General features: G+C 44.0%; 2 protein-coding genes across 5 annotated transcripts in view; both read right to left on the bottom strand.

The window, feature by feature from the left end:
• The window catches only part of LOC105895132 (GTP-binding protein REM 2-like), a 13,467-nt gene extending 8,221 nt beyond the window's left edge, over window positions 1–5,246 (bottom strand). Inside the window, exons 1-5 of one of the 3 annotated variants that reach the window (XM_031574412.2) lie at window positions 4,976–5,246; window positions 4,084–4,229; window positions 3,603–3,901; window positions 3,032–3,105; window positions 162–339 (exon numbers count right to left, since the gene is read on the bottom strand). In XM_031574412.2, the coding sequence (XP_031430272.1) occupies window positions 162–339; window positions 3,032–3,105; window positions 3,603–3,900 (550 nt within the window). In that variant the 5' untranslated portion in view covers window position 3,901; window positions 4,084–4,229; window positions 4,976–5,246. Of the gene's footprint in view, window positions 1–161; window positions 340–3,031; window positions 3,106–3,602; window positions 3,902–4,083; window positions 4,230–4,416; window positions 4,955–4,975 lie in introns of those variants that run through there. The other 2 variants (XM_012821704.3, XM_031574413.2) reach the window with 2 other exon arrangements.
• Window positions 5,247–6,708: 1,462 nt separating this feature from the next.
• nrl (neural retina leucine zipper) lies at window positions 6,709–13,219 on the bottom strand. 2 transcript variants are annotated; one of them, XR_006152638.1, is made up of 5 exons: window positions 12,655–13,219; window positions 12,204–12,500; window positions 10,587–10,808; window positions 8,315–9,215; window positions 6,709–7,955 (listed from the first exon to the last, which is right to left on the bottom strand). XR_006152638.1 is itself a non-coding variant. In XM_042708921.1 (4 exons), the coding sequence occupies exons 1-4, from the start codon at window positions 12,937–12,939 to the stop codon at window positions 9,069–9,071; spliced, it is 951 nt and encodes a 316-aa protein (XP_042564855.1). In that variant the 5' UTR covers window positions 12,940–13,219; the 3' UTR covers window positions 6,709–9,068. The 2 variants fall into 2 exon arrangements, 1 of the variants encoding a protein (XP_042564855.1); XM_042708921.1 differs by having other exon boundaries at window positions 6,709–9,215.
• Between the last annotated feature and the right edge of the window lie 14,771 nt (window positions 13,220–27,990).

Genomic DNA, 27,990 nt, shown 5'->3' with positions numbered 1-27,990 from the left:
GTTAGTGAATGAAGAGGGAGAAGGCATGACATAACGTTCAATGAACTGTGCTTAACACACAGGCACGGTCAATACGAGGGTTTGTTTCATAAAATGACATTAAAATACTGTAATGCGGTTTATACAATGTGCGGTTAATAGCCCACAACCCTTTCACAGACCTTCAGCGCTGACCTCGCGTGAGCGCACCAGGTCACTCTTGTTGCCCACGAGGATGATGGGAGTCTGGGGCTGTGTCTCCCGGAGGAGGAGACGCAGCTGGGCGGTGCGGTGGAAACTCCGTCTGTCCGTCACCGAGAACACGAGCACACACACGTCGCACTGCAGCGTGGACAAGTCCTGCGGCAAAGACAACACGCAAAGGGAAGAAAGAACATGGCCCAGGAAATTAGATTTTCAAGAATGTCAATTGTGCCATTTCACTGTAATGCCAATTGTGCCAACTGCTGAAGCTCAGGAAATTCAGATGATCATTGAGTAGCTACTAATAGTCTATAATCTCCTTGTATTTGTCTCATAACAGAATTCATTATCTTTATTAACTCTACTTTTCTTGATTTAGCTCTGCATAATTGGCTAACCCAGTTGAGTTATTACTGCATTACATTACAATCAAATGCTGTCTCTGTGGTATTCAGCAAATGTCACTGATACAGATTAGATGAGACAGAAGACCATGATTAAGATTGTGCATGTGTGTGTGTGTGTGTGAGAGTGAGTTTGAATGTGTGTGTGTGCATGTGTGTGTGTGTGTGTGTGTGTGTGTGTGTGTGTGTGTGTGTGTGTGTGTGTGTGTGAGAGACAGAGACAGAGACAGAGAGGGAAAGAGTGTGGTTAAGAAAAAGAGAGACAGTGTGTGTATGTGTGTGAGTGAGTGAGAGCGAGATCAGGTAATCAGGTAATAGAATCCATGTCCCACATCCTGAATGGCAGTATTTCCATAAGGAACTGTACCTCCAGTACAGTATCTCCAGACACAACAGGATTGCGGACATTATATCTAAAAATGTATCTTTTCACCTGCAGCATTAATTCATACCAATTGTTTTGTTAAACCACAAATGTTCTCCTTGTGCAGTGCAGATATTTTCTGATATAAATGCCATCAGACCTGATATTGCTATAATTGATGAGAATAACAAGACAGTGTTGGTGGAAGTAGGTTGTTTTGATTCATGCCTAGCGGAAGCCTATTTAACAAAGCTGTCAATCAAACAACAAATCTCTGTGTCTAGTTACATATGTCAATTTCTTGTATTCTGTTTGTCTGTTTTGGTCCGGTGCATAGGCTGGTCACTAGGGGTCTTCGATTTTAAGAAATGAAAGAAAAACAGTCTCATCTCATCCATAGCCGGCCATCAGTCCCCATATGTGGAGTGCTGTGCTGTGTTTCCCCAGGAGATTTATTGTGCCGCTGTTTCATTACTGCCAACTCAAATGTTTGAGTCAAATGTTTGAATGTCTGAGCAACTAATGCATCTGCTAGATTTGTGTCCTTATGTATATTTATTTGGAATTGTGGCCTCAAATAAAAAAGTAAAATGTGTATGTGTGTGTGTGTAGAGTGTGTGTGTATATGTGTGTGAGTGAGAGATAGTGTGTATGAGTGTGAGTGAGAGAGAGAGAGAGAGAAAGCGAGAGAGGGAGAATGTGTGTGAGTGAAAGAGAGACAGAGTGTCTGTGTGTGTGAGTGAGAGAGTATGTGTGTATGTGTGTGTGAGAGAGAGTGTGTGTATTTGTGTGTGAGTAAGAGAGAGACCGACAGACAGACAGACAGAGATATATATATAGAGTGTGTGTGCGTGCGTGTGTGTGTATGTGAATCACCATGGGACTGGAAAGAGGTGATTTATCAGTCTCACCATTAGTTCATTCACATCTTTACTGTATGTGCTGATAAGAGGACTGGGGACTGCGCATTAGCGTGTGAGAAATGAGCTCAGGAGTGCTCTCTGCAGGCGCGTAGAGCGGCCCATTAAGACCCTGCCGAGGGCGGGAGAGTGAGGGCAGCGCCACCCCTCAAGCCCATTAATAACACCATGCCCAATGGAGGTGCAACAGCAAACGGAAAATTACCACACGCCTTTAAAAGCTCATCAATTACCACAGGCAAACACTCGCCGCGAAGCGCATGACCAGCCTTGCAAAACATGCTTAAACTAGATTCCAGGCCGACACACATCTTACGCAGCGCGGAGCACATGTGACAGAACGTGTACAGTAACGCATTTATGTTATAAAACAACAAATGCTGAGGGGGGGAAGGACTTTTACCAAGTCCAGCTGCTTAGATTTCCATTAAATCGGCACCTTTTCATCTTTCCCTTCTGTGCCCTGTTTCCTCACAAGTTTAGTAGAGCTTGCTATGTAAATAATACTTTCTTTCCAGTTACTTCAATTACAGTTGTTTAAATATTTACATATTCTTCTCCCCTCTGAACAGTGAATAACAAACTGCACATCAGCATGCTCTCTGCACAAGAAACACGCTGGGACTATGGAAGAGCTTGATACTCCCCTATAAAGACCAACGTGGTACCGCTGGAGAAGTGCCTGATGAATGTGACATAACAGCCAGGAATGAACTGGGTCACCAGCAAGCAAGCGTATGGGAACAGCACACACAGCATAAAAAATACAACTGAGATAAAGATGGTAGTTAAAGGTCACAGTGCAGCTGTTTCCTTTTGTGTCCTCCTGTTTAATATCTAATGTATTGACTTTGGACAAAAGCTAAATACCTTCAATGTTGAGAGATCAGTCAACTATATAATACGTCTCCCTGTCATTCATGTTTGGGTCACTGTATACAGTAAATGTGCACTATTCAAGCAGACTACACACACAAATATACACACACACGCAAACACACAACATTGGGTGAATGATATACACAAATGACCACTGAACACACACCACCCAGTGTCTAGGGCTGATGAACAGGCAGACGCACAGAGAGACAGCCAGGCGTGAGAGCTAGAGCGCATGAGATGGTGCGGACGGGAGGCGTGTTAATGCACAGACAACACACCTGCCTCCAGTTGTCGTAGATAACGATGATGCTTTCCTCGTCGTCCACGGTAACCATGCGTACATAGCCTTCCCCTGCGAGACAGACATTACAAACACCTTTAGTCTCGAAAGGGGCCAAAATCTCCAAGGGACTGGTCTGTTTTCTGCGCTGTGTCTGGGTACACAAAAGAGGTGGCAGCCACCTGAGGCCGAGCTTGTGCAACAATCGGTTTACAGTTGCCAGGCAGTGGCACCACAGGTAATGGGAAATCGTTACTCCTCTGGAATTTGGACCTGCGGTCCAGCTTGTTTAGCAATTGATGCTGGCTACCTAAGACTCTACTAGAAAAATCCCTGATTTCCAATACAAAGAATGTTGTAATGACAAGTGCTTATCAGCTTATTAATTGATCGTTCAGATATAAATGTAGTTACTATTCAGATACAAATATACAAATGGTATGGCATTTTTATTTTCCAACTCCAATGCTTCATAAAGTACAGTCTATTCATGTTCTCTGCGCAGTGACACTCCCTATCAAACTACACAAAAAGCCACTGAATCCAAACCCAGCAATGTAAGTATTCACCCTCTGAATCCACAGAGGCTGTTCTGTCTGTGTCTCCAGCCAGGGCGATGGCCAGCGAGGACTTCCCGACCCCGTTCTGTCCCAGCAGGGCGATTCGTAAAGGCCCTCCGTGTCTGTCTGCCCCTGAAGACGCAAACCCGTCCTGAGCAGGGCAGATACTGATCGGAGGAGGTGACTGACCACCCAGTCCCGAAGTCCAATCGCAATCATCATTGACAGCTTCCTCCCGTCTTAATTGGTGTTTTATTGGGACTGGGGTGCTTCCTCTACGCAGAGGCTGAGCACTGGATAATGTCATACTGAAGGGGGGGGGGGGGGGACACATAAAGACACAAATTAATAAATGCAATTACTGGGCATGACATAAACCAGACCTGAGTCACTGTCAGTGTAGATCATTGCAGTAAGATCAAAAAGGGCTGCACTACCAGCTTCAGAGAAGAGAGCACACTTAACATGAACCATTACCCTTCCACCTTACCTGGGATCTGGATGGCAGGGGAGAAGTTGGACAAAAATCTGCTGCCAGTCTGTTTCTCAGATCCACCACAGCTGATGAAGATGAAGTAACAGAATCCTTGGCTGTTAGTGCAGCATTGGTATTCACACTCGTCTGAATCTTCTGACCTTAACCGCAACGATAGATATTATCTTGCTGTACAAAGTAGCAGGTAATCCAGAAAAGAACCTGGCAGAATATTTCAGATTTGTGAAAAGGCACTTGCTAAGGCTACATCAACCATCAACAGAACACTCAGAACAACACTGCAAGCGACAGAAGATATCAGAGAGGTAAATGAAGTCAAAGACGAACTTCTACGAGGTTGCCTTCAACTCCTGTAACAGAGGGCACCCGGAGAGGGAAGAAGAAGATAGCGCATCGAGGGAGAAAAAAATTCCTTGGACTGTATGAAAAGCTCTGATACTTTTCGAGCGAATGCTGATGATGTTTCGTCATCAAACCCCGTTAATTAACTGGTAGGGTACACGACCGCCTCCCACACTGTGTCACCAAGACGGCATGCCCAACCCTCTCCTTCACGTAGGCGACAGACACTCGATAGACCTTTAACTAGTTGCAAATAATAAGTGAACAATGCAGCGACTTTAATAGGAAAACAATTTAAAAATAACCTAAACTTGACATATCAATACTTCCTGGTATAATTCGCCTGCCTTGTTCACTGTCTGCAAGAAACTGAACGCCTATTGATCCTGTGCGCATCTGTGGGCTCCAGCATGCTCTAATGCCGGTCAGATGATGGGTTATTCGTTTTGTCAGATGTTCCCGCGCGCATTCTTCCCTCCTACTCTTCTTGCTCTTGTACTCTTAAGGTCTCTCATATCAAAGACGCAAAATTCTCTCCACTTACCTGGCGCACAGCTAGCAGCACCAACAGTCTAAGTGTTTCCTTTGGTCTTGCCTGCCTTTGCTCAATCTCTCTCTTTCCCTACCTCTCCCTCTCTCTCTCTGTCTCCCTTCCGGTGAGCCCAGTCTCTGTCTCAACTCTTTTTCCCCAAGAACGTGACATGCGAGGAAGAGTGCAGACTCGCACCTCTTCCTCGCGCTCGTCTGCATTTATGAGTCATAGTCATGATTACAGTCATGATTTGGCAATTATACTGCTGAGTTTTTTTTGTAGACTGTGGACAATGACGCCCTCGAATTTAACCGAAACCTCACTTTGTGTAGCGGGTAGCTGGGGCCTGAAAAACGGAACTTGGTAATGATTTACATGTAAATGACCTGACAGATAATTGGGATGGGAAATTTTATGTTTTGGGACATTTGCAGTACAAGCATTTCACCGCCAGGAGGAAGCAAAGAGTGGTTTTGTAGGCCCTTCTAACTTAACATCTCCCTCACCCTGCTTCGTGATCAATCACGCTTTCCCTCAGGCTGTAGAAGTCACTGTATTTGTATAGAGACTGTATCCGAAACGCCTTCGTTATTGCGCTCTTCATCAACTATGACATGGCTCTCTAATCCTTTCTCTCTATTTTTACCTTAGTGTTACTCTTTCCATGTCTTTAAATCTCTGGCTTCACCATCTTTCTCCGAATTCCTTTTTTGGAGCTTTAATTGCAGATTTATGTCTGTGTTTTAGCACTCATTTATGTTTCTACAGACTCATTGACAAAAATGTGAATATTCGGTATTCCATAAGGGTTTCTATTTAACTTTTACGATCTGTTAAGAGGGAGTGACACAATGGTTGTGTGTGTGTCTATATGTGTGTCATAGTGCATACATATGAATGTTGGTGTTTCTACACATGTCTATGTGTCGAACATGTGTGTGCGCGGACGCATACTTGCATGTTTGTGTGTAACAATGTGTGTGTGGGTGAGAGACTGTGTTTATTTGTCTTTCACTGTGTGTGTGTGTGTGTGTGTGTGTGTGTGTGTGTACACGCGTTCACCTCTGTGTGCGAGGTGGCAGCGCGGCACACGCAGTGGTGGGGCGAGTGTGCGTGTAGCCCTGTGTACGTCCTGTCCACAATGGCTCCCAGCCCGTCCACAATGAGCTCCGGCAGTGAGCGGCCCGGCCTCTATTATCGCCCTAATCCAGCTTCTATTCTAGCAGCCAGAGAGAGAGAGCGAGAGACAGAGAGAGGGAGGGAGAGGAGGGCCCAGGGTGAGGTCATCGTGCACAACGCTCAGCCTGGGTCACAGCCTCTATAGATGTGCGCCACACACACACACACACACACACACACACACAGAGAGAGAGAGACTCACACATACACACACACACAGACTCACACGTACACACACACTCACACACACAAACACAGAATGAGAGGCAGATAGACAGAGATAGGGGAGGAGGGGAGAGAGGGAAAGAATAAAGAGAAAGAGTGGAGCACAGAGCAAAATGGCCCACAAGAGACGAGAACAGGATAGCTGTTGAGAGAGAGGGATGTAGGGTAACAGAGTGCGAGAGAGGGGTGATGGATGGGGCAGAAGTGTTAGGGTGGGAAACGAACTGTGCCTGAAATAGGAACATATTAAAAGCAAAGGATGATCATTATGTATGACACATTAATGATAGAGGGGCTTGTCACACTGGCATAATGTGAATAGGAAGTAGTCAACTCTCGGGTGGTAAAAATATGTTTATTTCATTGTAAACCACTACAACAGGGGCACAAAACCATGATAAAGATGGCAATAATAATGGTCTTTATGGTCCAAAATTATTGTAATGATTATGTTGTATTCCTACCAAATAAATAGGGTACACACTACTCGTTTGAGTAAAATAGTAAACCGGCAGATGAAAATACATAAACAAACAATGAATAAATACTGTAAATAAATAAGGAAATAAATAATGATACAGAATGTATTGGTCAAACTATGCCTATCCAAGAAATGAAAGAAAATAAAAACATAAGCTCTGTCACAAAAACCATTATAAATGTGTCATAAGCACGAACATAGTAACTAATTAATCGTTCACCAGTTTACCCATGTCTTGCTACTGGGCTCACTCCAAAATGATAACAATGTTAAGGCAGCTATTAAGAACGGACATGAACTGTGGAGGCATGTGATACGATGCGGTGTTTATGACACATTTATGTGTGTGTGGGGCAGTGTTTCCCTCCCCGCCCGCACCTGTCTGTGGAGACCTGTGAAACTGAGTATCCTCAGTCGTTCAGTTTGTGATCAGTGAGACACCATACCTCTCCAGGGCGAGGGAAGCTAGAGCAGCAGCAGGAGAATAAAGATGGAGTGATGCAGGTCCCCAGAAGCAGAACAGAGAAACACTATCAGGGGTGGCATCAGGCAGAGAATGATACCCCCCCACCCCCCCAAAAAAGAAAGGAACAGAAAAAAAAACTCCTCTTAGGTGAACTAAATGCGGTGTGCGGTTAGGATCACATGGAAAGGAAGCGGTTGTAAAGAGAGATCATGCTAATATATTCAGATGCTTCACCCAGTCCTTTTTTTATTTAAAGAAAGAAAGAAAGAAAGAAAGCTCCACAGTGACCAGCTCTGTGAATTGGAGGTGCTTGGTTGTTAGTCTCTCTCACAAGTTTCACTTCTCATAAGCCTTATTCTCATCCATTATTGATTCACTAAGGAGACACAATCACTCAAAAAAAAAAAAATTGCATAATGCACTCTGTCATGGTACACTTACATAGACCCGTTTTTTATCACAACACTCAGGGTTGATGCATTTTGTTGCAGCTGGTATTGCTTTGTATTTTTCTTATTTGATCTGCGTAGAAGCTTCACACCTTTAAACATTAAGCTTTTGTCCTCACAAACCTTTCAAGGCCTGATTATTGCTCCACTTATACCGGTGTAGCAAAGCACTTGCCCGCTTCCAGTTGTTCACTGTGGTAAAAAAAACCTTTGTTAATCACAAAAAACTGACATTAAATTACTACCTTGCTCAGTTTTCAACAAGCAGAGAAACCTATTGCCCTATCATTGTCATAAAACATAATTTCATACTATCATCTGTAGTATGTTTTGTCAGCTTATTTTTCACATAACAATAAAAAAAAAGCGCTCATGAAAATGTGTTATACATTCTTATTCTAAGATTGCTCCTCTTAATTTGTGACGAGAGGGACTCAACCTTTGGTAAGCAAAGCAGCATTTTATTTGTTGCCAGGAGGCGACTGAGATACAGCTTGGATCGTCTTGCACTTGCACTGCACTGACACTCAAAATCCAGAGTCTTCTCTGACCTTTGACCTGTGACTGTAGCACCATCGCTGACTTCTCTTCCCCCTCCAGCATGGACCAACTTGACCCAAGAGGAGAACCAGTACAGTTGTAGGATTGTCAAATCACCAGGATCAAGATATACTGAAGTACCAGTATTCAAGTGAAGAGTCATCCCTGCATAAGACTCCAAGGATCTCACTATTCATGAATGTGAACTTTGGCGAAGCAATGAGATCACACTGACGGATCTGAGCATTCTTGGTACCCCAAAATAGAGATAGAGTTGTCAGTGAACCGTCATAATCACTTGATTTGATACTCAGCAGGAAGGCCTTTTGCAGAAGCTTGAAGTGTGATGCTTACTTAGGTCAGGCAGTCATGCAGCTTGACAAACATGAAGACCTATCTGAGTGGCGCCTGTCCCAACAATATCACCAGCAAGAAAAGAAAGATGCTTGAAGATTTCGCTAAACTTTCAGTGTCAAGGTGACCCTCCCTCTACCATTAGATGCATCCGTTCTGTTGGAGAAACATTGTCTCTGTTTGCTCTGACTTCATGTCTTATGATCCAATTCTACCTGATGAAGTGAAGTTGCTGATTTTGCAGTCTTTGGAAGCTTCTGCTTGCCGCTACTCGCAGGTCTCCATGTTCTCTTCTAGTCCATGCCAACTGCGTGTCTATGCCTCTTTGCTTAGTTTTTGGCTGTTCGTTTTTGGCTGTTCTCTCCTCTCTCTCCTCGCTGGTTACGTTCTCTCCTTTCTTCAGGGGTGTCGTCAGAGGAAGTAGTCCGGAGGAGGGGAAGGTGGGTTGTTGGCGTGCGCCGACAGTGCTTCGTTGGAGCTGATGAGCTTCTCGTAACGAGCCTTGTAGGCGTCTCTCTCCCGCAGTACTCTGGAGAGTTCACACTGGAGCTGCTCTAGCTGAGAAGGAGAAGCAAAAGAGAAATCAGTCCGGTGCCTGAGGGAAACGCTGTAGAGCACTGACAAAAAATCACTTTAGAAAAATAAACCCCAAAAACTCTGAGTGAGCTGTTTGGCTCTGTCTCCCACAAGAAGCTCCAAGAGCCTCCTTGTACTGTTGTGGTTTGGTTGGACATGACAATGTTGGTAGAAACAGGCCTTTGATAGTAGCTGAATTTGTCAGAAGCAACTGCAGCTCAACTCTTAGGCTACAAGATCTCATCAGACGATATATTCTTGTGTTCAATTTAGGCATTTTGTGAAATTTGCATGTATACATTAGCAACAGTATGAGCTTCATTGTATAACTGTACTTGGCATTTATTTATTTAAGTTTAAGTTTTGATGTACATGAATATGTTTCAATACAATAGTAAATGTAGAGAGAATTCTACATGTAGGCCTACAAGTATCAACATTTCCAAAAGGGGTGTACACTATCATAATAGCAAGTTTAAATATAGCTGCAAGCAGTGATCGTTGAGGTCCAAGCAGTCTGTGCGAACTGCCCCAAATACCCAAAGTTTGACTGATTTGACTGCTTCAAAAGGTGAAAGAGGACCATTTTAATTTTGTAAATGTGTTACTTAAGGATTTAAAGACATCATAAGACATTGGCAAGTGAAGGGCTAGTTTTTTGCTTTAACCTTTATTCACCAGGTGGCACCACTCCACAAATGAATCTCAATGAGCTATGGCAATGAGCCTCCTAGAGGCTTGCCATAAAAAATGTGACAATTTTTTGCTAAACGATTTTTGAGCTATTGCCCCAAAAAGTGATTTGACCCCACCCCACTTAAGGGGGCGCTAGCACCAAGGGCAACACACACCTAGGGACACACACACACACCTAGGGACACACACTCCAAGGGCAACACACACCTAGGGACACACACACCAAGGGACACGCGTTTTCATGTCAACAACCAAAAATATGTTGTCTTTCTGGCAAAGCATTTTCAACAAATGATCTGAGCTCAGTCAGCTAGCTAATTAGCGACAAGACAATGGTATCTTGTCTGGTGCTGTTGTTTGTTATAACCTTCTCTTTTGCAAGTGACAACCTGTTACTTATTAAGTCACTGCTAGGATTTTTGGGATATGAATATGTTCAGTATTTTGAATAGTATATATTCATGGGAATGCTAAAACTAAAAGAACAATCCACTGCACTGTTGGTGCGTCTGTAAAGTTAGCATACATTTGTTGAGCCATGTGTAGGCTATGGTAAGCATACAATTGGGCTGTTTGAATGGCAGGTGTGCTGATGTTGAGCCACATGTGTGGTATGGTGGTACTGTACACTGTTGTGTTCACTAACTAAGCACTAACCTGTTGGGTGAGGATGTGTTTTTCCGACTCAAGGGCGTGGCGGTGCTGCAGGCGCTTGTAGCGGCAGGACTGGGCATAGCCGCGATTCTTCAGCGTGCGACGCTTCTGCTTCAGCCGGACCACCTCGTCCTTGCTCACGCCCCGCAGGTGCCGGTTCAGCTCCCGCACGGATAGGCTCACCAGCTGCTCGTCCGAGAACCGCTCCACCGCGTCCACTCCACACTGAGGGAACGAGAGAGAGACAGAAACAGAGACAGAGACAGAGAGACCGTTAGACAGAGGGTCCCATCCCAGGACCTAGCAGAGTCAGGCAACCATGTGAAATGCTAATGGCCAGAATGACAGAAGAGGGCCATGCAAAGATTACACTGCTTATGACATGTTACTGGTAATTAATCTGCTACAGAGCTCTGCATAAACTTACTTAATTAGGTTAGAGCCTCATAAGAACATAGTAATTTATAACATTACATCTGGTGATGGCTTCATTAAAATATCCCCCCCAATAAATCCTCCTACCACTCTGACACATTGCAGACAATGTAATGAGATAACTTGGTCGAACTGTTCTATGAATATAGAATACACATTATCTCCCTGCGTTTATGCGTATGTATTCAGGTAGCCGTATATCTGCATGTAAGTGTTCATTGTTGTCGGTGTGCATGTGCAGGGAATGGTGGTGTACACGTGAGCATTACTTCTATATGCACGTCCATGTGTGAGAAGGATATGCGAGCGCGTGGTATGTGAGCGCGCATTCGAGTGTGGGAGCACATTTTTGTCCCACGCGTCCATAATCTGCCAAGTAATCTGACTGTCTGACTGAATGTGTGTGACAGTGATCAGGATTACCCAACAATAATAGCAGATATTATCATAATCTCATAGCATGCTCCACATAGAGAGACACAGGCGCTCCAGACACCTGCGAGAGTAGAAGCACTTTTCTAAACAGCATCGCAGCCTTCAGTATAACCTTCCCTAAACTTCACTGAGCTCAAAACCTCCTTCCAAATAGCTCGTAATCATGATTTCACTCTGACGGCGCCATCAATAGCAGCTGCAGTCGTTTAGGATACCTCTCATGGCAATTTGATTCTGCACATGCCATTGTTGAGATTGCTTCTCCTGGAGATGAATGTTCACCGTGCCCCCTCGCCCAGGAAGCTGAATGTTCAGAGACTGAGTGCTTCAATTCCCCCAACGCCACGACGCTTAGCACATTTATCAGAATATCTGGAGTTGGCGCTGTTCCTCTGTGCTTAATTTCTTTGCCAGCACGGTGTAACCAGTGGTGCCCTCCGATTGCACCAGGGTGTGTGTGCGTAATGATGATTAATGGCCGCATTATTCAAATATTTTTCATAATTTATCATTGGTCTAGTGCTGAATGAAACCGATTTGTGTGTTTTTGTGTGCGGAGAGTGTGTGTGAAGTAGAGTGACAGGGAAACGAGCAGGAGGTGATGTTTCTGGGTCTGATCTCTCTCCCACTCACCCTTCACCCCCAAGGCATCTAACCTGTCAGTATTCAGTGACACTAACATATACTGAGAGAGAGAGAGAGACAGAGAGAGGATGAAGCTTATCCAGGGTTGTGCTCTACTGCCTGTACCTGATTAACTTGAAGGTGATGTTGATGATGGGGATGATGATGGCCATGCATGGGGTGGTGGTGTGGGTGATGGTGGTGATGGTGCTGATGGTGATGGAGCCTGCCCGAAGGACTGGGGGCTTGTGGGTAGGGGGCGGTAGGCTGGCCGCCATTGGGCAGGGAGGGAGGGGTGGAGGAGACGAAGAGGAGCGGGCGGTGGCACAGGTCTGAGGCCTTGGCACAGGAGACATCACCTCCACTGTCGCTGCCAGAGTCGCCAAGGTTACTGCTGCTCGAGCTCTGGGAAAGCACAGGAAACTGAGGGACAGATAAAGAGAGAGAGAGAGAGAGAGAGAGATTATCAGAAAGGAGGACAGATGTATTGTGCTGTATTTGTGGCAGTCTAAGTTCCTCCATTGTCATTTGGAGAGACTTCCGAACATGCAGCAGTCAGTGATGAACTGCTCATTACCTGGGATCCTACTGCCACTGCCGCCGAATTCAGCAGGGCCTCCACTGCGTCCTCACAGCCCAGGAACCCCCCTACGGCTGCCCTGTCCCTGTCCCCTCTCTCGGGCCCCCCTCCGAGGGCCCCCAGTAGTGAGGCGGCCCCCCCAGGCTCGCCCCCAAACTGCTGCTGCAGGGCTGCCAGCCAGATGAGGTCCTCCAGGGAGGCGGGGTTTGGACACTGAGCCTGCCCACCTGGGGCGGGGCTTCCCTCCGGGTTCCCTTGCGAGGTGGAGCTGAGGCCCGACATGTAGCCGTTGGAGACGGAGAGCGGAAAGGAGATGGAGGAAGAGGACGAGGCTGACGGGGGAGGGTGGGCATCGCTCAGCGTCGGGGAGGGGGGGAGGGACGTGTAGGGACTCGAGCTCAGGCTAGAGGGGTCCTGGGGGGGGGCGCCCGCTGTAGGGGGGGCTGGAGGGGTCCTGGTGAAGACCAGGTTTTGGGTAAGGGCAGGGCTGCGGCGGCGGTGGAGGAGTGTCAGGCTTCACCTCGAACTTGAGCAGGTCAAAGTCGTTCAGGTACTCCATGGCCAGAGGGCTCGGGGGGCAGGGAGGCCAGAGGGAGAGAAGGGGACGACATGGCTGGAGCTCGGAGAGATGGAGAGACGGGTTTCTCAGAGAAAGTGAGCTTGCAGTGTCTGATCGGGGCGCCTCGCGACCGATCCTGTTCTTTGCTTCTCTTCACTCCACTGCTGGCCCGCTTGTGTCCAGGGTCAGAGTCCTCCTGATGAGTTCTGACGGGCGCCTGCTCCCAGCACAGCCTGTTAACTCTGCCTGATCCTGTTGGAGAGAAGAGGAGGACATGGCTGAATACTGACAAGCTGATAAAGATAAATTGGACTGAGGATGCTGCTAAAAGCTTGTGATTGTGTTCAGAGGCACCAACTAATGCAATTAATTGGGGGTGCTCATTCAGATCTTGCTTCAGGTAAAATCCACAAAAAAAAAAAAAAAAAAGAAAGAAAGAAAATTGCTGAGGTGGTGCGTAGGATTGGGTTCGCTTTTAGTAGACAACTTGGAGGTTGTTTAGGATGAGGGGACAATATATGGCTTGGGGCGGGACAGTCGTTTTCTCAGCGTTTTGTTCGTGCCGTAAGAGGATTAGGCCTGCAGCCCACGAGTCAGGAACTGAAGGGGAGATAACATCACCGAGGAGGGGTCAACAGGTCAAAAGCAGCACAAGAGTGACAGCACACCCCACAAAACCCGAGAGAAAAGGGATGGAGGGGGTCAACTCATATTCTCTCCTTATCAGTCTGTCCCCCTTTCTCTGTCTATTTGTATTGTTTCTCTTTTGTGTCTAAGATAGAGAGAAAGAATCTGAGGGATGAGCCTTACTGATCAGATGCAATGTCAAACTGATTTCTCAAAAAAAATGGTCCAGCTGTTCCCTGCTGTAGACATTTGACCACAGACTGCTTTCTTGTTATTGTACCTCATTTGGTGCTGTGGTAATATCTACAATGCACTACAGGTAACAGGTCCAGTGAAAACAGCCAACAGTTCCTAACACTCATTTAACTTCAAGCACAGGGAAAGACATTTGTATCCAAATCCACCTATCAAGATGGCCTCCACAGCCACTGGCACTGAGGCAGCTAAACTATTTTGCCCCTGGCAGTTTTGGGTAATGTAGTCTCGTAGTTCAGACCTGTGGTCCATACTTTTCACAACCATGATACAGCATAACAGCATTACTCAAACAGTGACACAAGACTTTGATATATTCAATAGAAACCCAAATGGTCTTCACAACTCCAAACTTAAACAAATCCTGACCTCAACCATAAAAGACTAAAAGACTACTAAATGCCAACTTTGAGGTGTCTCTAAGAAAATACTGCAACAGGCAGATATACACACAATGCCACTTAAATTCAATAATCTTACTCTAAACAGATATACAAAACTAAATATCCTTGTAGAAGCATTCTTCATGTACATCACACTGTTATACCAACTTCATACATTCCTAAAAACTTTTTTTCTTATGTTATGAGAGCAGTAAGAAAAGTTATTACTAACCAGATTAATGTTGCCACACTTGAATTGTGGGAAGAGTATAAATCCAATCTCAGGTACCAACCATAATCTTAATCCTATTCAATCTGTGACAGTTATGGCTCATAACCTCAAAAGAACTTTAGTGAGAGACCTGCCTCAGACAAGGTTCTGTGCTGTGGTGCACCTCTTAAAAGCATATATTTAAATACATACTTTACAAATGTTTGCTATACTTTTCAAATGAAGTTATTGATGACCACTTAAAAGGTGCTAAACAACTGAAGTCTCCAAAAGTGACCACAACTCCAAAAGATTTTAAGACAACATTTTAAACCTAATATTCTTTCTTAATATTCCTCTCTTTATCCATCCTCTTGCAAACAGTGTCCCAGAATGACAAAAATCAATTTGAAAGTGAAATAACAGTGATGATAATAACCTACAGTGAATACCACCGCTAGTTTCTTACAGTAAAGTAACTTTCAACATCGCAACAGCTTTCAACCATCAGTCTCTCTCAAATCATCATCACTATTCTGCTCCATCGCACAATAAATTAATTATGCCTCCTGTTGTGTCGCACCTCTCTGAATAAGCTGCCACCGGCCGAAACAGAGGCCTCGACTTGGTCCAGTTCAGAAACAGAAGTGAGAGAGAAGAGAGAGAAGAGAGAGATGTGAAATAGCAAAACAGGCTTTGGGCAAGAAACCCACAGGAGTGTGATGAGAGTCATATAGAGGTAGAGATGGACAGTCAGGCAAGAAAAAAGGAAAGGGCAAATTGAACTATTGAGAAGTTTAAAATGAGTTATCTTACCTTGTGTCACATCAAGTGAAGTTCGCTTGGAGTCCTCATAACTGCCTTCCCCGACATGAGTTAACTAACTAACGGACTGACGAACTGACTGACTGACAGATGGTCTGTACAAAGAGTGGTATGTGTGTGTGTGTGTGTGTGTGTGTGTGTGTGTGTGTATGGAAGAGTGTGCAGTACACTGTCACCGACTTTGTCACTGCTCCTCTCTGATACAAATCTCTCTCTCTCTCTCTCTCTCTCTCTCTCTCTCTCTCTAGCCTCCCCCTTCTCTCACCCCTGTCTACCACTAAAACCCTAAGCCTGGTCATTTGTATAGCCCAATCCCTCCCTCATTCTCTTATTCTCTCTCTCTTTCTCTATGTCTCTCTCTCTCTCTGTCTCTCTCTCTCTCTCTCTCTCTCTGTCTCTCTCTCCCTTTGGACTACCACTGATTTTATAAAAGTTTTGTCTTAAGGTGGCATTGGCTGTACTGGGGGTTCTTACTTTTCTGTTCACCCGAGCAAATTTCCTGACAACCTCATTTGAAAGTGAATGCCATAATTTCTTGAGTTGCCACTTTCAGAAGTTTACTAGTCAAATTTTGAGAAAATGTTCAGCAAAAATGAAAACATGCACATACTCTTGCTTTCTCACGTAAAGTGCTGTAGGTTTATTGCAGTACCTTCATTAATGATTCTTAATAATTAGAAAAAGCAAAACACAATTTTGCATGCATGCTTTCATGATTGTTATGCACCTTCAAAGACAGATGGAGATAAACACAAATTAACAAACACACAAACACACACACACACAGACACAAATACCCACCTTTTATAGGCATATTAACACATGCACAAGCGCGCAATCTGGTATATGACACGCAGCTATATGTTACGCGGCTTTCTCCGTTACAGGGTGGCACGCGTGGTTGCCCTACCTAAGATTGGGCACAGCCGGGCATTCTACTTTATGATGTCACCCCTCCCTGAGACACGGTCCAATCCTTGGCCTGAAGGAGGTTAAATGAGGAAGGTTGTCATGACATCAGGTTGGCACACTTACCTTTTTTGGAGGTAACCATGACAACCTCCTCCTATCAAAGGATATTTATAATGCCAATCTCACGGATGTATGCTAGGTAGGTAGTCAGGTTGAAGGTTTAATGGACAGGACAGTAGTCAGACCTCAGTCCAAGCCAGCTCACTGTTTCCATCTGGTGGACGTAGGGAGTTAGTACAGAATGTCTAGCCTTGAAGGGAGTAACCAAAAGGGCACACGAGGAGACATAATCACAGCATAAGTACATGAGGCAGTGGTGCTGGTAATAACATCTGAAATCACTCAATATGTGTGTGCATTAGAATTACGCTAGCTAAATGTCTGGTTACAGAAAATCACAATGACATAAAGGGATTGCTTGCTTAAAAAAAATATACAGTTGCAGGTATAAAGAAACGGTTTGCCATGGACTTAAGCAATCCCCTGAGGAATAAAGGAACTCTTGTATTGTTGTGGTGGGGTGACATGTTTTTTTCCCACCTGGGGAGACAGACCATGTGTTTTTGTCTCATCAGCTCTTTCTCAGCAGCCCCTCTCCTCCACGACTCCCCCTGTCTAAAGCTTCGGGTAAAGTCACTCTAATTTCAGGTTTTGAGCTGTTTTCAGAATCAGAGAAATGCCGAACAGGCACTTTTTAAATGATCCTCACAGCTGAACTTGTTAATCCGTGCCTCTGATAATAGTGTCTCATTAAGGAATCAGTGTGTTAATATTGTCTGCCTAAATCTGATTTAAAGGGGTAGAAGTAGCAACAATAATGCCAGAAGACGAGTAAGCTCATACACACAGCAGGATTTAACCATACACACCCAAACACACATATTGTGCTTGCACACTTACATAGACCAAACCTAAAAAAAACACACACACACAGACACAAATGTCTACCAAATATACACACATACACACACACATACATACAAACGCAAACACAGAGGTTTAATGCAAGCTAAAGCACATGCACATTTATTTTTTACACAAGACATAATCACAAATGCAGAACACAAATACAAACTGTGAGTGTACTCATTTTGAAGACAGCAGATGTTTGGCCGCTGGGGATGTACTGCCACTGACCCAGCATAATACAGACAAATCCTCCATGCATATCAAAAAGGTAGAGCTAACGCAACTGCAACCTTAAAATTCTCCCAGTTCTCCCAGTCTCTTTCCAATCACAGAATCTCTCTTTTTTTTCCCCCTCTGTCTCTCCCTTATCTTTGTTTCCGGAAGAGGAAAGCTCAGGGCTTATACCAACAGGGCCTCTCATAGGAAGGACAGACAAAAGAGAGAGATACAGAGGAACTTACCTCATACACATGCACTCACACACAGAGACACAACACATTCACACACAGACATACACACACACTTACACACACACAGGGACTTGTGAGGCTTATCTCAGATAGCTAGTGAAATAATAGTCTTTACGACTGATCACATCTGATCTCGGCCATGTTATTATCAAATGATCAATAAAGGTCCAAGTAAGTTTATGTGTATAACAAATCCTTAAAAAACGATTTTAAATACTTAACATAACAAGTTGGACAGCCTGATAATACTCTGGCACTGGTGCACACAGCACAAATGTCAGTGTTATATAATGCATAAGGCACTGTTAACCAACACACTTATCTTTTCATGCAGCGATCCAGTTTGAGGACATGACATGATGAACTGCACCATGTTGCATCACAGACCCTTGGGGAACTTTTATCCGGTCCAGGGAGCACTTTGCAGTGTTCCCTAGTCCCCCCTCCCCTCCTGACCCCACAAACGTTCCAACCCCAGAGCGTTTGTCCTGATCTGCTAAAGCAGCTTCAGGCCAACTTGACACGGGTCACCACAGGTCATGACCTGGAAGTGCATGCACCCCCCTTCAAACTGAGGTTCTTTTACTGTCTATGGGTTAAACCAGGGTTATACCCACGATGATTCTTAGTGTAAAAGAGATAATGTGCGTTGTTCGACTCAGCTTGACGACCCACCTCTCGACCTGGGCTGGACAAGGCACTGCTAACAACAAAAACGGTACAATTAATCTCATTGGTTCAGTTCACTTCATTAGACCATCCTCTGGCGACAAGAACAATGAATCCTAATGCTATCTGAAGTCTTTACTAGGCTCACTCCTTTGTCAAGTCAATATGCCCAGTAGCATACGCTAAAGAATGTTGTAGGCTAGCATAATTGTTTAATTGTGTAACTGGTTTATTACAATATCCAAATCCAAATCTTCCAATAAATGCCGGAGTGCCAATGCTTGAAATCAAATAAAATCAAACTATATTTATACGCCGCATTTCATACCAGGAGGTAACATAATGCGCTTCACAGAAGGAGAAGGGTACAAACACTTGTATTTAATACAGATTTTCCGGAGGGATGAAAAAAACATATCATGCAAGTGCAAATATATTTCAAAGCACACACATACACATGCACAGCAGAAACACCGAATTACTTTTTTACTGAAAACCCAGCAGTAAAAAGAGACTGATGTTCATTTCAAAACACGCCTCAATGCTTTGGAGAATCATATTTTACAGTTTACCAACAGGTAACATTAGGTAATATTGGTCAGCTAGCTAGCGGCTTTTTGGTTAATGTTAACGGAATAATCAAGAGGTAACGTTCGTGAGAGCAACATGAACAATGTAGTATACTTTGATCTGTCTTGGAACACTGTTAGTAATTAGCTTAAGTTACCTACATTGATATGAGTGTCTATTTAACTAACCAACAGTGGGGCAGAGACAGCTGAATATAATTATGAAAAAAAAAACATGACTGTTACAATTGTTACACAGCAGACCTTCACTTTTTTACGTCAAACTCTAAACAAACCACAAGTTATTGTGTAGCCTTTCCCCAGCTCTTGTCTTCATCATCTGTTGAACTTCATTGTGCAGGACATTAACACCCCCTCCCATCCAGTCTGCCCGTTAAGACATATGCATCAATCCTGGGTTGTGAGCCAGGTCCTATCTGAATTGCCATGACTTTGGTATAACCCATGTTGACCGGCTTGGTCTGAATTGACCAAATATGAATAAAACCTTGGTCAAATAACCCTGGTCCGGCCCTGGTCCATGGTTTAAAAGGAGTACAAGAGGTTTTTGTGGATAAAGAAGGGGAAAGAACTCTAATGAACAGTTGACAAATTATTATATTTTATTATTATATTATATATTATATTTATTTATTTTATCCTAAACTGTTGTGTTATACTGCATATTTTTTTCAGTTTAAGTACATTGAGAGCAACTAAACCCAGAAAAAATTCCTTGTATGTGAAAATGTACTTGGCCAATAAAGATGATTCTGATTCTGATTCTGAAAGTTAAGAATAGAAGACGTGATGGACACAGGAACAGAGGGGCAAAAGGTATAAGACAGTGAATGATGTTTTTGAGGACAGTTATTGGGGACAGATGGTGCAGAGACTCCCTCTCCATCCTCTCTCTCTCTCTCTCTCTCTCTCTCTCACACCCATACTGATCCCACAGATAGATGTCCTAATCTCTGCTAACTCTTTCACGAGAAACAAGCTTACCCGACTCCCTCCCTCCGCAGTCACCATCATCCTTCTTCACTTCGCTATTTATTCCTCATATGCAAAACCTCTGAACAGACAGCATGAGTTTACAGTGAGCTCAATAATTGGCCTACTTTATATTCGCTTTCCTGCTCGGGGTTGCCTGTCCTGCCTTTTGATGAGAATAGAGACGTTAGAGTTTGATCCTGCTCACCCCTCCCCTCCCTGTTTTGATGCAACATATTGTTTCCTTCCACTGCCTGCCTGGCACGCACGTCTAATGTCTGTATTATTGGCAAAGGAGATAGTATCCACCACTTAACTGTTAAGCTCTATCACGGCAATTTACACACACACACACACACACACACACACACACACACACACACACATCCTTTGACACCCCCACCCTCCGCAGGTCACTTACAGGGTAAGAGGGTAATGAGTATGAGATCAACACAGAGTCCTTTTAAGTTTTGGAGAGTGGGGACCATGGGTCAGGTACCTTCACAGAGGTATCATTTGAGAAAATGGCCAAAAGTACATAAATGACCATCAGAGTTAAGTGTGATATGGAAATTTACATGGAGAGAGCTTGAAAACACGTCTGTGTGTTTGTGTGTGTGTGTGTGTGTGTGTGTGTGTGTGTGTGTGTGTGTGTGAGTGTGTGTGTGTGTGTGTGTGTGTGTGTGTGTGTGTGTGTGTGTGTGTGTGTGTGTGTGTGTGTGTGTGTGTGTGTGTGTGTGTGTGTGTGTGTGTGTGTGTGTGGGTGGCTCTATGTGTTTGTGCATTCTGTGTTTGTTCCAGTCTGGTTATTACTGCACATGTGTCTGTCTGTATCTGTCTGTCTTTGTGTGTGTGTGTGTTTGTGTGTGTGTGTGTGTGTGTGTTTGTGTGTGTGTGTGTGTGTGTGTGTGTTTGTGTGTGTGTGTGTGTGTGTGTGTGTGTGTGTGTGTGTGTGTGTGTGTGTGTGTGTGTGTGTGTGTGTGTGTGTGTGTGTGTGTGTCTGTGTTTGTGAATACGGTATATGTATACACGCTGTACATGAGGTCTTGTTTTGAGTGGGATTATTAGGCTAGTCATTGGATTAAATGGCTGATTCTCCTGTTTTAATCTGGTGTCAGATTAACAGATCCATGTGCTTTAATAAACCGTCTGTAATGTAGACAGAAGCCAGACCCCCCACACACACACCCACACACACATACCCTACCCTCACACACACACACACACACATCCCCTACCCTCACACACACAAACACCTCAGCACCGCCTCCAAACATAGCTCATACTTGTATACATATTCATGCATCCTGAAAATCACAGAATATTACATTCAAAATGGACGATGAAATGATGCCAGTTTAAGCATTTCAAACATTTCTGCATTTTAGATAAACACGTTTTGTAACAAGTAGTCATGAAACAAAATGTCTTAATATGAACAGAGGCAATACGTCTTGCACCAACTATGAAAGCACAGCAGTGGAAGACGATGAGATTTATTCATCCACTTTATGCTGGTAAATATTTTCAGGAAAAAAAGTTAAGAGCGTGTTTCTCTTGTGAGACTGATAGAAGACACTGTCTGGAGCTGACCTTTGGGATGACCCCCCTCCTCACCCTCACCCCAGACCACCCAAACACTTCAGACACACAAACACAGGTATTAACACACTTCAGACACACAAACACTTCAGACACACAAACACAGGTATTAACACACTTCAGACACACAAACACTTCAGACACACAAACACAGGTATTAACACACTTCAGACACACAAACACTTCAGACACACAAACACAGGTATTAACACACTTCAGACACACAAACACTTCAGACACACAAACACAGGTATTAACACACTTCAGACACACAAACACTTCAGACACACAAACACAGGTATTAACACACTGGAGGCACAGACAAACAGCCACCTGCAGTGGGTGGTGAAGTCTCCGTGAGAGAGAGAGAGAGAGAGAGAGAGAGAGAGAGAGAGAGAGAAGGATGGGGTGGTGGGATTAAAGTGGTCAATAGTTTGGCTATCCTCCCAGACTGAGAGATGACACTAAATCTGTTAATTCGCTCCCACCCTCTCTTCCCTGTGATCCTAAACCCTCCCACCCCCCACACCCTCCTCTCCACCCCCCCCCCCCCAATCCCATCACTTCCTATTACTCTTCTGGGGGGGACTGTCTCTACACCTGAAGATGGGCTGCAATACAGTCATATGTGCTTTATTATGGAATTGTATAGATTGTGTAGATTTGAACATACGTGTATTCTATGGTAAATTGCAGAGCACGAATATCAAATCATATTGCCGTAATGTAAATTTCACACTTAAAGTACAGCACAGTATCAGTACGGATGTATTCAGTCTCATGCATATGGCATAAAATGGACATTTACCCCTCTCATTAGATGCTAAATAATTGTGTTGGATCAGTATTAGCTCACAGAAACATGGCGTTCAGTTCAGACAGTGTTCATTTGCTTACATTCTCATTTGAGGCGGTGCACATTTGCAACAGTTCCACTTTGACGTGTTGTGGACCTGTTGATGTCTTTGGTTCGACTTTGACGTGTTGTGGACCTGTTGATGTCTTTCGTTCCAGTTATGATTGCAGCATTTCAACGAGTCCACTGTTGAGTTCCAGGACATGGCGTTGCTCTTTGTGTTAAAATTAGTTGGAAATATGGTTGCATTTGCTGAGATGGAACGCCATCAGTCAAAATGCCCATTTATCTTTGCAGGGTGCCAAAGATAAAAATAACCTTCTTGATGTTCCCCTCACTCACTGGTGAAAAATAAACTATGTTTGACAAATCTTTCTGCCTATTGCTTTCAGCTCCCACTCCCAACTGTCACTCATTTTGTCTCTTGTGTCTTCCCCCCCTTCATGTGTGTGTGCATGTGCTTGTGTGAGTGAGTGTGTGTGTGTGTGTGTGTGTGTGTGTGTGTGTGTGTGTGTGTGTGTGTACACGTCTCTCTTCTTCTCCCATGCGCGTCTCCTTTAATCTAAGGATTGAATAGGATTATATTCACACTCCTCTGATCCCCACCTCCATCGGCCTCCTCGTCCCTACAAACTGTAAAACTGGGGCGAAAGAAAACAATAAGACCGAGCGAAAGGCAAACACCCATGAGGGGGAGTAATACAATAAAGACGTTTGGGTGAAGACGAGAGAGAGAGAGTGAGAGAGAGATAGATAGAGAGAGAGAGAGAGAGAGAGAGAGAGAGAGAGAGGGAGAGAGAGGGAGAGAGAGAGAGAGAGTGAGAGAGAGAGAGAGAGAGAGAAGAGAGACAGAGAGAGACATGAGGAGAGAGAGAGAAGAGAGAGAGAGAGAGAGAGAGCGACAGCATGCCAAACAATAAGTAAAGGGGATGACTCACTCATCTCACACTTGTCGACATAACTGAAGTGTTTCAGAAGTGATCCTATCCCCAGGTTCATTTCAGAAGTTCAGCACTGAGCACACTGTCCATTTGAATGCATTATATGAGCGCGGGGTGACAGAAGAACAATTGTTATGGTTGTGAATTGTAATGACTGTGTTTAAAGCTGTTGATAATCACTGTAATTCTGCCCAGCCACTGAGGAGGCGTGCAGGAGAGGTTGATACCGTATGAGTCACCGGGGAAGAACTGTCATACAAGACTGCGAGGAATGGCCATTTTTTTTTTTTATGAAGGTTTATTTCCAAAGAAAGAGCTCAACCTCCGCAAAAACTATTTGAGGATTTGAGGATATTAAAAAAAACACGTTTGAAACCATTTGAGGATAACATTAACGAATCACAAGGATGATCAATCAGCCAATTATTCTGAAAACCCATGTAGTATATATTTGTCCAAAAAGATTACACATAGACTCTCCTCTTTCTATTGCTAATTTAAGGAATATTATAAGAACCATCCTGAATATTCTAGACCTCTGCTAAGCACACTAGATGCCGTCCATGTAATTTAATTTCTAAATTTAATGAGCCGCATGGCAGTGTGTTGCTGAGAAGTCTTATTAATGAGCCGTGTCTGTGGATAGGCTGTCACTGTGTCTCTGGCAATCAGTGTTCACCTTAACGCTATACTTTTATTTTTACCCCTGCCAAGAAGGTTATGCTTTCGGTTGGGTTGGTCTCTGTATCAGCAGGATAACACAAAAACTACCAGGCCGTTTTTCTTTAAACATGGGGGAGGGATGTAGCGTGGGCCAAAGAAGAACATATTACATTTTGGAGCGGATTCAAATCACAGTGCGGATCCATTCAATTCATTTTCACTTTCTTTAACATCGCAACATTGGGTATTTGGCCCTTGGCGGAGGTCTGTGATTTCTCCAATTGGCCTTCTAGTTCTACAGGAAATAGCCTGTGAAGAAATGGAGCCTAATGCTAGCCCTGTGCTGTGGCAAAGAGCCTCTGTCGTTCTGCAGAGCCATGGGAAAGGGACATGTTGAAATGGCCATACATGCACTGGGGTCTGCCCTAGAGGATGCTGGCCCTGCTGTGTTGGGAGTTGGTTGCCATAGTTACTGGCAGAATAGCTCCATCTTGACCTTTCCCCGGCCAAAGCTATCATTATAATAAATTGAAATGCATCATATCATAACACAGTGACTGCAATCACCTTCTGATGGGAATTACTATCTTGAGGACATTGGATTGAGGCCACTGTCAAATCGTGTTTGTCCACGTTTTTGTTTTCTTCCGTATTTTTTTTTTTCCTTTTTCACAGATTCTTGGTCGACAGTATCATTTGCTTAGACTCCACAAATACACTTGAAATGTATAACTTATAAGCATAATTGTAGATCCACATGGCTGATACGGAATATATGGTTTGTGTCCTTAGGTGGACGTGTACTTTCGTGTTAGCCCCCCCTGAAGTAGGGTAGGCTCATTGGGGCAATTGTTATGGCAAACGTTGGCCTCTAGGAGGCACATGACCCTAGCTCATAACAACTTATTTGTGGAGTAGCGCCACCTAGTGGATAAGGTTCAATGCGAAAGTCTAGCACTTCACTAGACAGTATCTTGTGATGTAAAGGTTCAAAGTTCATGAAATTTGACACACTGCATCACAACGACATTCCTTGGATGCACGCCAAGTTTAGTTCATAGGGAGTGCTGCAAATGTCATACATCAATAGCTAGAAAACTTCGCTTAACACTAAAAATTGAATTTTCTGGCTAACATTGGATGTGTCAGTCTTTACAGGGTTAAATTACACACACACACACACATATATATATATTGACATATATTATTCTTAGTCTTTTTAAGTATATTTTTCAATATTGTTTGTATTTGTTTTGTTTTTTATTTGTTTGATCACACTTGATCCTTGCTAATAGCCCTCCTCAACACTTTAAGTTCAAAGCAACAGTATACAGAATGCTGTTTGTTAAGGTGTGTTTCTATAGGTAACTAGTTTTTGTAGTCATTTTGATGGTATATGGTCATGTGAAGGACAAATAAACCCACCTGTAATTTCCATTAGCCTCACAGGAGTTTGTGTGCTCCCAATCTGTCCCATCTATGGAGTTAATATCCTGTCATTAATACGAAGAAGCACTGAGTATGATTTGCACTAAGTGTGTGTGTGTGTGTGTGTGTGTGTGTGTGTGTGTGTGTGTGTGTGTGTGTGTGTGTGTGTGTGTGTGTGTGTGTGTGTGTGTGTGTGTGTGTGTGGATAGGTTGGTAGTGAGGGTGGGGGGGGGGGTTTGTGCAAGTTCCTTGTCGCTTGCTCATCTCCTCCTCCATACAGCACATCCATCAACTATCCTCTTGAACAAATAAGCAATGAATGAACTTGAATTTCAGCTTACACTGAGTTATGTTCTATGGCATCTTGGAAGTAAGTTTCCGTTGTATGAAATGATCACTATTGATTATGCTGATGAACTTGTTCTTCTATGAGGCAGGTACAGTGATTTTTTTTCTTAAACCCAAGCTTGATTTATGTAAATTGTGAACTTCTTCAGCTACAAAAACCTTAAACTCTAATGCTGTGACAACACCCTCAATCTTCTACCATCTACCAGAGTACATCTGGTCACTTTTCCAGTCATTTCCCATGGTATTCATATAAGATAGACACAATATAGCATTGGTATGGTTAGTCTTAGCTAGTTAGTCTTATAGTTACAGATACAGTGTCAGTTATTGTCTGCATAGAGGCCTGACGTTGTTATGCCAGGTAAACTGTAAAAAGGTTCAGCAGTGCAGCTTTTAAAAAGCTGATCCATTCTTAGTCATATGATTTGAAGTTTATGTTGTGCTCTGGAGATCAGTTCAGGGAGAGGTTAAGCCTTCAAATTAGCACCTCTTTGTCTTTTCTTACAAGGGTTTGGCTGCAAGATTGTTAACGCTGCTTGAGACATGCCTTCTCCTGCAAATGGTGCTGTGTTTCTATAAATGCTGTTCTGTTTGAGTCCGTCACCATCTCTTTCTCTCTCTTTGTCTGTCACCATCTCTCTCTCTCTCTCTCTCTCTCTCTCTCTCTGTGTGTGTGTGTCTGTCAGTATCTCTCTCTCTCTCTCTTTGTCTGTCACCATTTATCTCTCTCTCTCTCTCTCTCTCTGTGTGTGTGTGTGTGTGTCAGTATCTCTCTGTCATTCTTCAGTAATGATGAAGGCCCTTATGTACCCACTGACACTCTTCCGAGCTGCTCCTGATCTCTCCTTACTGTGCCTGCATCTCTCATTTCCCTCTGTGGGCAGCCCACTCATGTTTATCTGGGTCTCTCTGGCGCTCGTTTCTCTCTCTCTCTCTCTCTTTCTTTCTTACTTCTTTGTTGTTCCTTCAATGTGAAATCATGTTGCTAAGTAACAGCACATCAGTAATTGGGGAATGCCATTTTTATCATTTATGGCAGATTCACTTTGATGGTGGGAATGCATACACACAAAGCCAAAGGGTTGATTAAAAATGCACACACACTTTCTGCCACCTAATACTGCCAGTGCACCCACCCCACCCCACCCCACACCCACCCACACACATGCACAAATTGTACCACAAACTGACATCACCTCACACACATTTGGCTGGTGCCTCGTAGTGTGAATTGCACGAAGGCTTTGAAACGATAGGTGAGAAGAAAACAAAAGTGCCATTTCAGCCAGCGTAGCTACAGTGTCTGTGGATGGCACTGAGGATGGCACTGAGGCTAGCACCCATACGGTGCCGTAGTAGCACACGCCATCACACGCAGCTCGGCTCACCCGGGCTGAGTCAGGCTGATGGCCAACCGTGGGAGCGAATCTCACATTCGAGCTGGAGCCAAAGCCACGGACAGGTGATGCTATCGACACCGGGGGGAGGATATGAAAGGTGCTTTGTCTCTTTCAAACTGCCACAGTTTATTACACAGGTGTGGTGACTCATACTACCCCCCCTCCGCTGGCGTTTGAGTCTGATCTGAAAGATTTGAAAGAGAATTCTGTATTCTCAGGAGGGTACACCCCATACTGCTCTGAGCTCTGACTTCAAAGTGTCAACGTGAAATAGGTCTAGTTGAATCCCGTTTGCAATTTTTAGCAGGCCCGCGGCGGTGGCTATGGAGACGACATGATTTGTTTTATGGAAAAAGATGTTGAAGAGGAAGAAGCTTCGGACAGCTAAGTCCACTACGCGGAAATATTCAAGGTAATTACTGCTCCGTCGGTGGTTGGTTAAATTGGCCAAGGACCGCGGCTTCACTTCAAGAGCTCATATTTGAGTCATACCAACATCTCAGAGAAAAACAAGGTCATGTCTTGGTTGCCAAGGACAACCTGTGGATCTGCCAGCCAGCATCAGTACGTGTATGTGTGTTGTGTGTGTATGCATTTCAAAAGAGCAACAGAGTACAGGCCTGGAGATGAGAATTTTTCTTTTTTTGCAC

This window comes from Clupea harengus, chromosome 10, assembly GCF_900700415.2.
Source record: "Clupea harengus chromosome 10, Ch_v2.0.2, whole genome shotgun sequence".
Classification (NCBI taxonomy): domain Eukaryota; kingdom Metazoa; phylum Chordata; class Actinopteri; order Clupeiformes; family Clupeidae; genus Clupea; species Clupea harengus.
The sequence above is the reverse complement of the archived record's forward strand: the minus strand, read 5'-3'. Positions and strand labels throughout refer to the sequence as shown.

Excerpts from the sequence above, each read along its gene's own strand:
- nrl (XM_042708921.1), bottom strand. The coding sequence starts at position 12,939 with ATGTCGGGCCTCAGCTCCACCTCGCAAGGGAACCCGGAGGGAAGCCCC. Across the intron at positions 12,501-12,654 it reads CAGTGGCAGTAGGATCCCAG|TTTCCTGTGCTTTCCCAGAG; the intron begins GTAATGAGCAGT and ends TCTGTCCCTCAG. Across the intron at positions 9,216-10,586 it reads AACACATCCTCACCCAACAG|CTAGAGCAGCTCCAGTGTGA; the intron begins GTTAGTGCTTAG and ends TCTCCTTCTCAG.